This window comes from Trichoderma gamsii (assembly GCF_001481775.2).
Source record: "Trichoderma gamsii strain T6085 chromosome Unknown Scaffold_30.2, whole genome shotgun sequence".
In the NCBI taxonomy this organism is placed as follows: domain Eukaryota; kingdom Fungi; phylum Ascomycota; class Sordariomycetes; order Hypocreales; family Hypocreaceae; genus Trichoderma; species Trichoderma gamsii.
In genome coordinates, this window is record NW_020171367.1 from 286,410 (window position 1) to 299,776 (window position 13,367).

Here is a 13,367-nt window from a genome sequence, read left to right on the forward strand (position 1 = left end):
AGAAGTAAGCGGTATAACCCTAACAATGGTTAGGGGACCTTTCATCATAATATAGAGTCTAATAACAAAGACCCTGTTGCCCGTAAGATATGGAGTGCGCGTAGCCACAAAACTCTGCGGCGTCTTCTAAAGCAGCGTATCCATCTCACGAACCTCGTACAAGCTTCGAAATTCCGCCCTAGGATCTTAAAATAGCGGCTGGGTGAAAACGGTAGCTGTGGGGCAAGTCATTTCTGGAATGGGACGTTCCACGGAAGCTGGCCACTCTGCAGCTTCAGTACTGGCGGGAACCTATTCGTAAGTATTCCTTCTGATTTCTGTCTTGTCTTTACACACAATGACAGAAGTGAAAACTTTATTGCTGACTGTGATGTTGCGCAAAGCTATACCTCAAGGACATTGTGTATACAGGCTGAGGAAAGTGTCGATCATGGATCTAAAGTGTGCGATTTTACTAGTCATTAGATTCAGATTATACAAACTCTTTGTAGAAGATATATTCTACATTCACAAATGCATACGTCACCACAATGCACGGTCCTGTTGAGGTACTGAGCGCTTGATCCAATGGCCGTACTGCAAGTAAGAAGCCATTGATAAGAATCCGCACTGGCAATTAGCAACATTACTGTATTAGGAGAGAGCTTTGCATATAGCGCAAAACGGCTTTACCTTTTTAGATAGGGTGGTGCGAAAATGGAAGAGAGCTTACATGTATCAAGCAGTTATTACATTAAATGTATGTGCCTTTTGTGACAGTAAAGGTGGTAGTAGGCGGCTCTGTACGTGTATATATACTGTAGCGACTGCTTCGTTGAGATGCAATTCGAGGGCCAAACACATCCATAATTCTGCTTCTCTCCTGTGAGAAATAACCCAAAGGCCAATCATTTTACAAGTTTGAAGTTGTTCTAGCCTTCCAATCTCAACATGTCCTCGTCAGTATTTGAAGTCACTAAAGTGACCCCTCATTATTGGCGGGCAGCAATTAACCAACCGCCTTTCAATCTGGCAGGGCCCGACTTCTTTATAGGCCTGTGGAATCTCCTACAAGAAGCTGAAGCTGAATCAGGTCTTAAGATTCTGGTTTTCGAGAGCGCAATACCCGACTTCTTTATCTCCCACTATGACCTCCAACAGGCTTCATCAATTTCACCTGATCTGCTGGCTAAATGGCCATTGATGATGCTAAAGCTCGCTACAATCCCGGTAATCACCGTTGCTGCGATCCGCGGTAGGGCCAGAGGTATTGGCTCAGAATTTGTGTTAGCCTGCGATATCCGGTTTGGCAGCAAGGAGAAAACGATACTATCACAGGCCGAGGTCAGTTTTGGGCTCATCCCTGGCGGTGGTGGCATTGAATTGCTCCCAAAGCACGTGTCGCGCAGTCGGATGCTTGAGATCATCTGTGGCAGTGACGAATTCGATGCTACAACCGCCGCAGACTATGGCTGGATCAATCGGGCTGTGCCAGACGCTGATTTGGACGGCTTTGTCGATCAGTTTGCGCACCGCGTCGCTGGGTGGCACAAACCAGCGCTGGCGTCAGCAAAGGAGCTCACCAACGAACGCTTCGGCCTTCCTAAGACAGAAGATTTTAATGCATCCTACCATGCTATGGCGCAACTTTTAGCGGATGCTGAGGTGCTGAAGCGGATGCAGATGTTGATAGAAGGGGGTTTGATAAAGAATAGGGATGTGGAGCTCGATATCGCGAGCTTTACAGCACAGTTCCCAATGCATTAACTTCAACGTTGTTTGTGTCTCATAAGGTTCTCTGTTAGAACGAGCTGCTAAAACACTTCAGGGCTTTGTGAAACCAAGCACTGGCCATTATAATGAAATCCTGTGAACTGTAGCTGCACCAACAGAAAGACTGGAATAAGCCTGCAGGAATACCAAGAGTTCATGGGGTGTATAGAGAAAAATGGAATAATTCCTTTCAATCTTTATATACATAGGCACCTAAGGTTGGTATTATATTATATTCAGGCATTTCATGTGTCGAATCTGCCCTTGGCCCCGAAGCCTTTCAGGCAGCGCTTCGAGTCGCGCTAGGTGTGTACATGTAGAATTAAAACATTCTCTTCATTTAGATTGAGCCATGTAGCTGAGATTCAGCCATGGGGCCTTGGTTCAATGCATCCCAGACCCAAAAATGTACATGCCCCTTTGTGATCTCTTCATTGGATAGGACCCTCTGCCTTGACAATATTCGTTGCTTTCTGTCTATTTAACAAGGTAAAATGTCCTGCATCTGCGCCAACTTACACACCTTTCCTGCATGAATCAAATATTAAGACGAACAAATCCAGTGTATTGAGAGCTTTCTTGGCATCTGGATTACCATTCTTCATGATTCAACATGCCAGACATTGAAAACGTTCATGAAAAGCGTTAAGAAGAAGGTAGTAAAGCTCAAAATAACCCTCATGGAGAGTGCGACATCATAGCCGCGGAAAATGCTGCCCTGGTTGAGCCTGACAAGCCAGAGACGGAACAGAAACAACAGGATGGAAATTTACTAATGAGGCTACCTCCAGAGCTCCGAGATGACATATATTTTCATTCATTTTCTTCGACTCGATTTATGTATGGAGAGAGATCCAGACTCGAACAAAGACACAGATTCTTGCAGCCATACACACGTATATCTAGTCTTATGCCCCAGAGCCTTTTTCCACCTCCTCATGGCCTCACGCTATTTCGTAGCTGTCGCCAAGTACATCTCGATATTGGTAATGTATTGGTTGGAGCATGTCACCCTTTGTTTTGAGTCTCCAAGTGCAATGCTCCGCCAGTTGAGCGAAGTGCCTCTGGAGACACGCTCACTGATTCGACATGTGCGGATTGCAAGTAATGCATTACAGGTTCCTTTAAGTTATCCAAAAGAAAAGAAGGCTATTGATGGGTGCTTTCAACTCTTACTTCAAATGAACCTTGACACGCTGACGGTATTTGGCCCTGCAATTCCTTGCTGGTCTCATGGAGACTTGGATCTCTTTATCAAGTACGGCAGAGGATGGAAAGAGCTTCGCTACATAACACATACCTCGGCTTTCGTCGACACAATATCCTCCCGCAGCGGAAAGACAATCACAATGCCTAGCGAACCGCAACCTGCAGCCTGGCAGCGTGATCTTGAGAACCGCGATGGCCCAAACTCCGGAGCTTCTGTTACCACGTACAAGTCGCAGAACCCAAAACCCCGTGTCTGTTACGTGGCCAACTATGCGGACGGAGTTGTCATATCCTCCAACTCCAACAACGGGTGTCGATTATTCGGGCGCAGACGGGATTTCCCCAAGCCTAGATTGGAAGAGGACAAAAGAGTCATCTTAATCGTGGTAAAGCGTGGCAAAATGCAGATTGGCAAGAATTGTAGAGAGCAGATGACCAGGAGGATCAGGAGTCTTTAGATTTCCCATGGGTGAGGACCAGAGACAATACGGTACTCACACGATAAGATTTAGAGAGACTGTGTACTATTTACGACCTTGACAATACCAAGTTTTCTGGAGAATCAGGCAGACATGTTAATGAAGTTTACGACCGCAAGTCAAAGATGTTTGAGGTGGGCAATTACAGACACGTAGACGACTGTACGTTTCCGCCACATAGTTTTCGAACCGATCTTTTTACTCTCTTTCCTTGTGTACACCTAGTAAAGTTCAGATAATGTCCACCTAATGCGATATGAGCAGGGAGATACTTTAGGTAGGAACTGGCTGTCTTAGATGTCTTGGCTTTGCTTCATGAAATCTGTTTTGAGATTGGTCTCCTCTTGACTTTTCGTTACGCTTATGTTCTCTAGAGTGATTTGCTATAAAGACTTATTTATAGCTGGAACATAGGTATCAATCAGCTCGCTAGGCCCCGCTGACAGACACACGAAAATTCCGACTGGCCGTTATGCGCAGTATCTAGTCTTCAGACAGAATTACCCCCACTCTATTAGTTATCTACATAGTTCTAATTATAAAAAATTTTTTTGTTGAAAGTTTGACCAGCAGCCAGCGATCTGAACCTCTGCAATCAAGTACCGTCAGGACACGTGTTTCTTCATTGAATGAAAAGGCTATAAAGACAAAAGCATGAAATATTGTTTTCCTGTGGCCACCCGCCCGACGAGCATCTAATTCGCCGATTAGTGGCAAGGCACCGGATTCTCCTGAGGACTATGTGGCCTATTTGTACCAAGAGTTAGGCACTGGCTGATTGGCCGAAAGTGGAAGTTATCGAAACGCAGAAACAGACCTTGGCTTATCCTACGGTTGTATGAATGAAACGCCATGATAGCATTTCAGGGCCCGCACCGAATAGCCTGCCCAATCAGGCTAAATAATTTAATACAATAAGCCTGGAGGGAAACAAAAATTCATGAGCCATTGTTACTTTTTGCCCTTTACCCGCTTGCAAACGCGAGTTTTGCCGAGATTCCGCTCAAGGGAATATATATTAGAACAGGGGTTTGTGAATCAATCTAGGCGGCTCAAGGCAGGCGGGTCTCCTCTTGAACGTCTTCAAACTACACTCCATCAATCTGCTCTATCAATGGTAGCGGCTCTGACAATAGTATTATGGTCGCATTAGGCCGGTAGAAGACGGCAAAATATAATGTAACTACATGCATGCTTGAGATACTTCCGTGCCAGCCTATATCGCCTCAGAGACTATTGCCGATTCACATAGCCTGTCAAAAGTATATTGGCTCGGATGACTGTAGTTGTAGCACTTACGCCGCGTAGAAAACAACGTAAAAGGGGCTGCAACGTCGCCTGGTTGCCACAAAATTTGTAACCTTCAGGTCTCTCTGCCCAAACCCCCTTTCTCAGTCCATATAGCAAGCAATATGGCGCCTCCCAGCACACTGCCGCTGGCCGCTGCTGTTCTGGCTTTGGCTGGGATTGTCACGGCTCAGCAACCGGGTACAAGCACTCCTGAGGTCCACCCCAAGTTGACGACGTATCAGTGTACGACGTCGGGAGGATGCGTGGCTCAGGACACCTCGGTCGTCCTGGACTGGAACTACCGCTGGATGCACGACGTCAACTACAACTCGTGCACCGTCAATGGCGGCGTAAACTCTACAATCTGCCCCAACGAGGCGACTTGCGGCACCAACTGCTTCATTGAGGGCGTCAACTACACTGCTTCGGGTGTCACAACCTCTGGCAGCTCGCTCACCCTGAACCAGTACATGCCCGCCACCACCGGCGGATACAGCAGCGTGTCCCCTCGACTCTATCTCCTGGACGCCGATGGAAACTACGTGTTGCTGCAATTGAATGGCAAGGAGCTGAGCTTCGACGTCGACATATCAGCTCTGCCCTGTGGAGAGAATGGCTCGCTCTACCTCTCTCAGATGGCTGCCAACGGCGGTGCCAACCAGTACAACACCGCTGGTGCCAACTATGGAAGCGGCTACTGCGATGCCCAGTGCCCCGTTCAGGCGTGGAAGAACGGCACCCTCAACACCAACAACTCGGGCTACTGCTGCAACGAGATGGACATCCTCGAGGGCAACTCGGAGGCCAATGCTTTGACTCCCCACTCCTGCACGGCCACGGCCTGCGACTCCAGCGGCTGCGGCCTCAATCCCTATGCTAGCGGATTCCACAGGTGAGAGAAGATGCACCGTAGCAGTGTTGTTGAGATGACTGTTTGTTAATAAACTAACGCCTTATACCTTATACTTCTTATAGCTACTATGGCCCTGGATTGACTGTTGATACCTCCAAGCCCTTTACCATCATCACCCAGTTCAACACGGATACCGGCAGCCCTTCCGGCAACCTTGTCAGCATCACCCGCAAGTACATCCAAAACGGCGTTTCCATCCCAAGCGCCCAGTCTGGTGGCGACATCATCTCCTCATGCCCGTCAGCCTCGAACTATGGCGGCCTCAACACCATTGGCAAGGCTCTGACCTCGGGCATGGTCCTAATCTTTAGCATCTGGAACGACAACAGCGGCTTCATGAACTGGCTGGACAGCGGCAGCAGCGGCCCCTGCAGCAGCACCGAAGGCAACCCGGCCACGATTCTGGCCAACAACCCGAACACTCATATCACCTATTCCAATATCAAATGGGGAGATATCGGCTCGACTACCTCCAATGGCAGCTCACCACCTCCCGTCTCCAGCTCCAGCTCTAGTTCAAAGCCGCCTGCCAGCTCGACGACTCTGAGGACCAGCACAACTACGTCCAAGACGTCGACGGCTCCCCCGAGCTGCACGCAGACTCACTGGGGCCAGTGCGGTGGTAACGGCTACACCGGCTGCAAGACTTGCGCCTCGGGTACAACTTGCCAGTATAGTAACGACTGTGAGTACAGCATAAATGTCCCTAAGACAGATTTTCAGATTCTAACTATGTGAACTTAGACTACTCTCAATGTCTTTAGACCTTGACACTGTGGCTACGGAGAAACAGAGCAGGCCACAGGCTCTGGCGGCAGATTGATTCAGCAAAAGAAAGGAAAAATGCAAAAAAAGACAAAAAATTAAGCGCATCTATTCTTCGAGTACATATGTATTGTTTTTACTATCTTATAGCCACCTTGTACTTAGAATCTCTCCCCGTATAGATAATTAGATCCATAGTGAGTGGAGCAGATGGGCGATGAACATTATACATATTATTATGACGAAGAAGTTTACGTGAAGCTGCTAAAGAAAGGTGATACTGATATAGCGATGAATTAATCAGGATAGCAACCGCATCTGCTACTCTCTCAATACATGGGGCCTCAGCTTACTGATACTTGGAAGATTTCAACTGCCGGCCGTTAGTAGAATACAACTCTTCGAGTTGGTAGCTGTATATCGGGAAGAGCTGACCTTTCTCATAATCCCTTGCGATTAATTGTCTTGAGCTGGGCCAAGTACTAAGTATTACTACCACGAGTGACATCCCGTAGTGGCCATGAGATCAACAAATGCGATTCCGTGGCTGTAAAAGCTGCATAAGTCACAATCACATAAAAGGAATAAGCTATTTGGTAAATATACTTATTCTTAATTACGCATAGCCTCTGTAGAAGCAAGGCGTTCGAGAAGGCATTCAATAGTCCGTGCAGCGATGGCCGCTATGCCGCTGGAGCTAGCCGTAGTCGCTCTGTATAAGTGGTGAACTTATGATCTTCTTGGGCGAGCGAATCAGATGAGACGGTGATCATTGTTCAGCTAGGACTATACTACTGTGGGATCAGGTTTCCGACTGCCATAAGATACCCAGACCTAGTATCAGCTCTGTCTAAGGGGCATCGTCTCTGCTACAGCCTTACCAAGACGATGACAGCTGACGCTATGAGTACAACAGGCACTTATACGTCCATCATTGAAGCCACTATCGATATATTGCATTTAGAAAATGAAGTTGGTTTGTAGAGTTTTCGTGCAAATTACGCAGTAAGCAATCCCTTTTCCAGGTTAAGATTACCATTATCTCACCACTGAAATCGCCGAGGATGCGATTAAACCAAAATCTCTTTGCATCTGCTCAGCCTAGCATTCTCGACTACAGTACAAACTGAATACTGGATCAATCTCATTAATGACGCCGCTTCTCGATGGAATCTACGCCATTGTAAACAACGTTTTGCATTATCCATTTCTCGACCTTGATGGCGTCACCAATCCCTTTGCAACCCCCATCGCTGGTGTTGTCGGATTGTAAGTTCTCTCAATCTATAAGATGGTGACAAAACTCGTCAGCCAATATGTCTTCAGTACTAATATGGCGCTGGGACCAAGAACCTATTAAGTCAAACCACCCACTTGGTGGCCACCCCTACTTAGTGGCCACCTCAATACAAATTTATATAGGTTATTACAGTGGATAGTAACTATACTTCGCCCAGGTGTCTACAGTCTGCAGTCAGCCTAAGGATTTAGTTGGCGCCAGCGCAAGAAGACCAAATAGTATCGAATACAGGGCTTCTTACAGTAAGTAGTCTAATTCTTGACGCAGAAGCTGAAGCACCAAAGTGAGGGGAATGACTAAAATTAGTAATACGCTGGACGTGCGTATCACAGCCCGGACTGAATCCTTCATTCTGGCCTCGGTGATCAAAGCTCACAGTGGACAAACATCACAAATCTGCAGAACGCCTCCTACCTAGGGCTTGTCAATTGAGTACTATACTTCTTCTCCGTTCAGGTAAGGGATCCTCTCTTCTTTCATAGCACCCCGACAATGCCTTTTCAATGTCATTTGTATCCTACTAAATGCGACTGATTACTGTTCCAGCGGCGAAAGTGTTGCGAAAAGAGCTTGCCCGCGCTGCAGAATGGCCGAACAAACTGTTGTCAAAATCCCATTTGCCTACCGGGCGCTTTTCCTTTATTTTGAACCTTTTGCAGCATTGTTCGGCGCTGTGCTGCTTCATTTCCGCCCACAGCTATTCCTCAATACAATGTCTCCGATTGCGAGATACGCGTCAGACAATCAGGTCATCTACGACCAGCTCTCGGCGACGTACACTTTATTTGCCTTCAATGAGGCTGTCCTTTTGCGTGTTACAAAGGATTTGCGTGTCTGGAAAGCACTGCTGGTTGGCATTCTCGTGTGTGATGCTATACATCTGTATGGAAGCTGGGCGGCACTTGGCGGCGATGTGTTCTGGGACGTTCGATCCTGGAGGGCCGAAGACTGGGCGAATCTCGGAAGTCTTTGGGGACAAGGAGCCTTTCGGGTGGCCTTCTTGGCGGGAATTGGACTGAAAGAAGCTACACCTGTGAAGAGAGAATGACTGGGCACTGATACAATTAGGTCGTTATGAAGCGTGGGGTTGGAGCTCTAACACTGATATTTAACATCAGGTTACATAGTGAGACTTGCTATGTCTATGGGGGAACTGGCAGTATAGATATATGTCCATACTTGATGCGGTGTTAGTAGTACTATCTGATAGATCCAAGTTTTCAGATAGCCTGTAGAACAATTTAACGATACAGGTATAGATAAAGGTACAATTAAAGCAACATAAAACTAGAGAATCGAATAATCTGTCGTGTTGGCATCTGTTATTTGGGCATGCTCCTCCATCTGGCCATGAACCTCCCATTACTGCTCCATCAGACGAGCATCGAATGGAATTGCGTCCCAACGCACCCGACGCAAATGACGTTTTGGATCCTTGATGCTGTGCCGTGCGTGCAGCCAGCGGCGATTATCCATCAGTATAATGGTCCCTGCGGGAAAGTCCTTGGCGGTGAGATGCACCGTTGACTGTGATTGAGCATTGGCATCTTGCACGGCCTCCTCTAGCTCTTGCAGTGCTTTTGAGGCCCGCTCCGTCAAAGCTGTTACGAGATCTCTCCTGAAGCGTAGCATGTTTTGCTGACCTTGTTCGTCAGCGGTCATCAGACTCCCTATAATGTTCTGTTTCCGGGGGTCTTTGATGAACTCTGGAGGAATTGTGATGCTGTACTCTCGTCGCATAAGAGACGCTCGGGTGGACGAGGAGAGAGACAGGCTTAGCCGTTGAGTGTTCATGGCCGACAAGGTCCCTCCACCGAATCGATCTTCCTGGAGAACGTGGAGTGCAAAGTATCGTGGCGGCAAGTCTTCATAGCTGCAGTCGGTGTGCCAAGGGAACTCTTCCATCGTTTCAGACCGAGCCTGGTGGTTGGCAGTCTGGAAAACGGTGCTGTTGGGCCTCACATCCCAGAACCACCCGCGTGAGGCGCTGTGAGATATGGGAAGCTGATGGCCATGATGTTGATGAAGACTTTGGACTAGTTCCTTCAGGTAATCGCTGTCAGGATCTGAAAAACCCAGGCCGATTTTGAGTATGCCGTGTTTCTGGAGGTTCTCGTGCACGCTGCGAATATGACACGGTTGTGTGGCGTGCTCGAGATCAGATGCTGTCAAATGAGGTACGACGGGAGGGATCACAGCAGAAACTGATGCTGCGCAATGCCGGCTGGATGTGGAGATCTGGGCGAAATTGCCACATCTTGCAGCCGAAAAATGTATTCTGGGAGTTTTGCCAGAGCACATGTAATGCGCGATCCCGACAGATGGTAGACGCATTTTCAGAGGCTTGAAGTTCATGGCCATTGCGAATAGGAAGATTGACCGTCATTAGTTTATCTCTCCCAAGGCACTTCCTCTGTATTACTGAGATTGATACTCATATTATTCAGATTTTGACTAATCTGAATTTCCAAGGCCGTCGCCCTTGCAGTAATATCCTCTTACCTCGGGCCTTGGCTTCGTCATAGGCGATACACCAAATCGCGATGGGTGACACAGATAAGAATAGGAGCTCAGCTCAACTGAGACAATGTAATGATACGTGTACACCGCTATTTTACGTTCCCGAGCTGTGTAACCTTCTCTAGGCGGAAACCTGAGACATTGTGTTACCTTCAAGTTGGACGCTGACATCCATCTCATGGTGGTCTATATCTCCTAGAGCATTTTCGTTGCTCAGCACCTTTTGCATTCTGGCCTTTCTCAAAAGTATTAGCCCTTCGCTATTGCCTCAGCATGGCAAAATCTGATATCTCTTCTCACTTTAAACTTCGGCCGAGAGGGGCGACCACGTTGAAGTGGCCTATTCTTCTCGGCTCTCTAGCCGTGTACATCTTATTCTGGAAATGTTGTAAATTCTCTGCTTTCAATCTTCAACAAACGCTGCTCTCTGTTCCCTCCGCCGAGCACGTACGCAACTGGAGCGCCTACTACACCTCGGAAGCGCATTTTGTCGGCCAAGGCTTGAGCCAGGCGCAGTGGACTGAAGCTAGATGGAAAGAATTTGGTATCACTGATACTCGAATTGCTTCCTACAATACTCTGGTACCAGTGCCAACAGGCCATCAGCGATTGGCCCTCCTTCGTGGAGATGAAGTCCTCTATGAAGCGCCGTTGGTAGACGATTTCACCACCAAGGGACCTGCTGGAAACAGCAGTTTCTTGCCTGCCTACTTAGGTTTTTCAACCAATGGCAACATATCAGCTTCTTATGTCTTTTGCAATTTCGGCAGTGCAGAAGACTTCCAAGACCTTAAACGAGCCAATGTCGACGCCAAAGGGAAGATTGGCATCGTCAAGCTGGCCAATGCATCACCGTACTTGGGCCTTCGTAACCTACTGGTCTTTAGAGGAGAGCAATTAGTAAATGCTGGAAGGGCAGGCCTGATTGCCGTTGTCTTTTATACTGATCCTCAAAACGACGGCCCTATTACTGAAGCCAATGGATACAAAACGTTTCCAGCCGGGCCAGCACGACCACCTGCGGCCATCGAAAGAGGGACAGTTGCTACAGGCAGTAAGCAATAAGCCTTTCACACCTCATCTCGCTGCTTTATACTCACAAACGATATCTAGATCACTTTCGCGATTCAAAGTCTCCCAAAGTTCCCTGCATACCCATATCTTACGCTGATGCCATTCACCTTTTGGGGGCTTTGAACGGCCACGGGCCTTCAGCAGAGGAACTCGGTCCTCGCTGGCATGGCGGTGGTCTTGAATTCTACGGCGTACACTACAATGTCGGGCCTTCGCCTGCCGGTATTTTGCTTCACCTCATCAACGAAGCGGATGTTGTCGAGACTCCGGTTCACAACGTAATTGGCACTATCCCTGGGGTTATCTCTGATGAAGTTGTCATCCTTGGATCCCATCGTGACTCTTGGGGTCATGGCGCCGGAGATCCGGGCAGTGGTTCCGCAGCCCTGAACGAAGTTGTGCGCAGCTTTGGCGTAGCACTCCGGCATGGCTGGCGGCCACTTCGTACCATTGTTTTCGCGAGTTTCGAAGGTGAGGAGATTGGTCAGGTGGGCTCCTCCAATTGGATCACGGACCACTCAAAATGGTTGAAAGCCTCTGCCGTTGCATATCTCAACGTTGTTGTTGCTGCGGCCGGGTCCAGCTTCAAGGCCAAGGCCAGTCCACTTCTTTATAGGGCAGTACTTACCGCTACAGATACCGTTCCTTCGCCGAATCAGACTGTGGCTGGTCAGTCGGTGCGAGACGTCTGGGGAGGGTCCATTGGCACTCCAGGTGGTGGTGATGCCATATCCTTTCAGGGCATTTCTTGTGTTTCCGCCGTTGATTTCAGCTTCTCCCAAGGTATAGGAGACGGCGCCTTTCCATATCATACCGGCTTCGATAGCTTTGAATGGATGGACCAAGTCGGTGACCCTGGGTGGAAATACCATATCACTAGCGCAAAGATATGGTCAATCATGGCTGCGTATCTTACAGAGTCTGCCGTGCTGAAGACGAGTGTTGCTGATTATGCATCGGCATTGCAGAAGTGGATGGATGAACTTTGCAGCAGTAATCTGTGCTCTCCCGAAGTTGATCTGGCCGTGATGATCAGCGCAGTCAAGCGTCTAGCACAAGCCGCAAAGAGGTTTGACAGCTATGCTGAATCACTGAGTGCGTCTCGGAATACCTGGTGGAGACTCTGGTCCGGAAACAAGTTGAATGCGGCAATTCGTGGCGCCAACAAGGTTTATATCGCGTTCGAGCGTCAATTCTTCCACGAGCGAGGCGCAGATACGTTCCCCAGCTTTCATCATGTTCTGTATGGGCCAGCCGCTTGGCATGCCGAGCAACCACCTCTCGCAGCACTACATGACAATCTGAGAAAGAAGAACTGGGAAGATGCCATGGTAAGAAGCAGTTATTTCTGTATGCTTTTGGAATTGTCAAGCTAACGATAGCAGGAATGGAGAGATGCTATGGCAGAAAAAATCGATGATGCTGCCCGGCTGCTAGAGGATCATCTTGACGAGGTAAACCAAAAAGACAATGCCTGGACTCTATAAGCAGACGCTTTTTGAGGGCTACACCAAGAGTTATCGAGCCATAGAAGGCCTCGGGTCGATTTATTAAATCCATTACTACATACCGTCACAATACTAATAAGTAATATTGAGCTATTTCACCTGACCCTTTCAAAACTTAGATATCTCGTAGTATGAGCCGGAAGTATAAGTTGATGTACATAATAGTAGCAGGTTATACCAGCCCGTGTCATGGTGACGGGCCTTTTGCTGCTGTAGCTGGCCAAGGTTACCCCGGTCCCCAGCCGTCTCCATATCTGCAGGGAGGCGATAGCAACTCTTTTGACAGCGAGCACCGACACCTACACGGGCAAATGCTTGTCATAGGTTGGATGAAGGAGTTGTACAAGTACGCTAGTAGTAGCTGTTTGCAATTTCTCGTTTTTCTTATACCGCTCGGTTTAGTGTACTGGCTCGCCGTGAGAGTGTGATGAGACATGTGTGACTGGCACTATATTCTTGGCACAGGTAGTAGAATACGAATGTACTGTGAGATTAGCATGAGACATTGGAGGCCCAGGTGCTACGTCATTTTTTGGTACTGAGCGATTTAGCTCTTT

At 48.1% G+C, this 13,367-nt stretch overlaps 6 protein-coding genes across 6 annotated transcripts; 5 read left to right on the forward strand and 1 right to left on the reverse strand.

The window, feature by feature from the left end:
- Positions 1-930: 930 nt before the first annotated feature.
- On the forward strand, positions 931-1,746 carry TGAM01_v207841 (enoyl-CoA hydratase; the record flags this gene model as incomplete). The annotated part of the gene is made up of 1 exon (XM_018805296.1): positions 931-1,746. The coding sequence occupies one exon, from the start codon at positions 931-933 to the stop codon at positions 1,744-1,746; it is 816 nt and encodes a 271-aa protein (XP_018661467.1).
- A 1,187-nt stretch (positions 1,747-2,933) lies between these two features.
- On the forward strand, positions 2,934-3,419 carry TGAM01_v207842 (hypothetical protein; the record flags this gene model as incomplete). The annotated part of the gene is made up of 1 exon (XM_018805295.1): positions 2,934-3,419. The coding sequence occupies one exon, from the start codon at positions 2,934-2,936 to the stop codon at positions 3,417-3,419; it is 486 nt and encodes a 161-aa protein (XP_018661466.1).
- Positions 3,420-4,852: 1,433 nt separating this feature from the next.
- TGAM01_v207843 (glycosylhydrolase family 7-1) lies at positions 4,853-6,407 on the forward strand (the record flags this gene model as incomplete). Its single annotated transcript, XM_018805294.1, has 3 exons — positions 4,853-5,622; positions 5,706-6,328; positions 6,388-6,407. 3 exons carry the CDS (start codon positions 4,853-4,855, stop codon positions 6,405-6,407), a joined length of 1,413 nt encoding a protein of 470 aa, XP_018661465.1.
- Positions 6,408-8,294: 1,887 nt separating this feature from the next.
- On the forward strand, positions 8,295-8,756 carry TGAM01_v207844 (hypothetical protein; the record flags this gene model as incomplete). Its single annotated transcript, XM_018805293.1, has 1 exon — positions 8,295-8,756. The coding sequence occupies one exon, from the start codon at positions 8,295-8,297 to the stop codon at positions 8,754-8,756; it is 462 nt and encodes a 153-aa protein (XP_018661464.1).
- A 314-nt stretch (positions 8,757-9,070) lies between these two features.
- On the reverse strand, positions 9,071-10,069 carry TGAM01_v207845 (hypothetical protein; the record flags this gene model as incomplete). The annotated part of the gene is made up of 1 exon (XM_018805292.1): positions 9,071-10,069. One exon carries the CDS (start codon positions 10,067-10,069, stop codon positions 9,071-9,073), a length of 999 nt encoding a protein of 332 aa, XP_018661463.1.
- A 432-nt stretch (positions 10,070-10,501) lies between these two features.
- On the forward strand, positions 10,502-12,789 carry TGAM01_v207846 (PA domain-containing protein; the record flags this gene model as incomplete). Its single annotated transcript, XM_018805291.1, has 3 exons — positions 10,502-11,282; positions 11,342-12,633; positions 12,688-12,789. The coding sequence occupies 3 exons, from the start codon at positions 10,502-10,504 to the stop codon at positions 12,787-12,789; spliced, it is 2,175 nt and encodes a 724-aa protein (XP_018661462.1).
- Between the last annotated feature and the right edge of the window lie 578 nt (positions 12,790-13,367).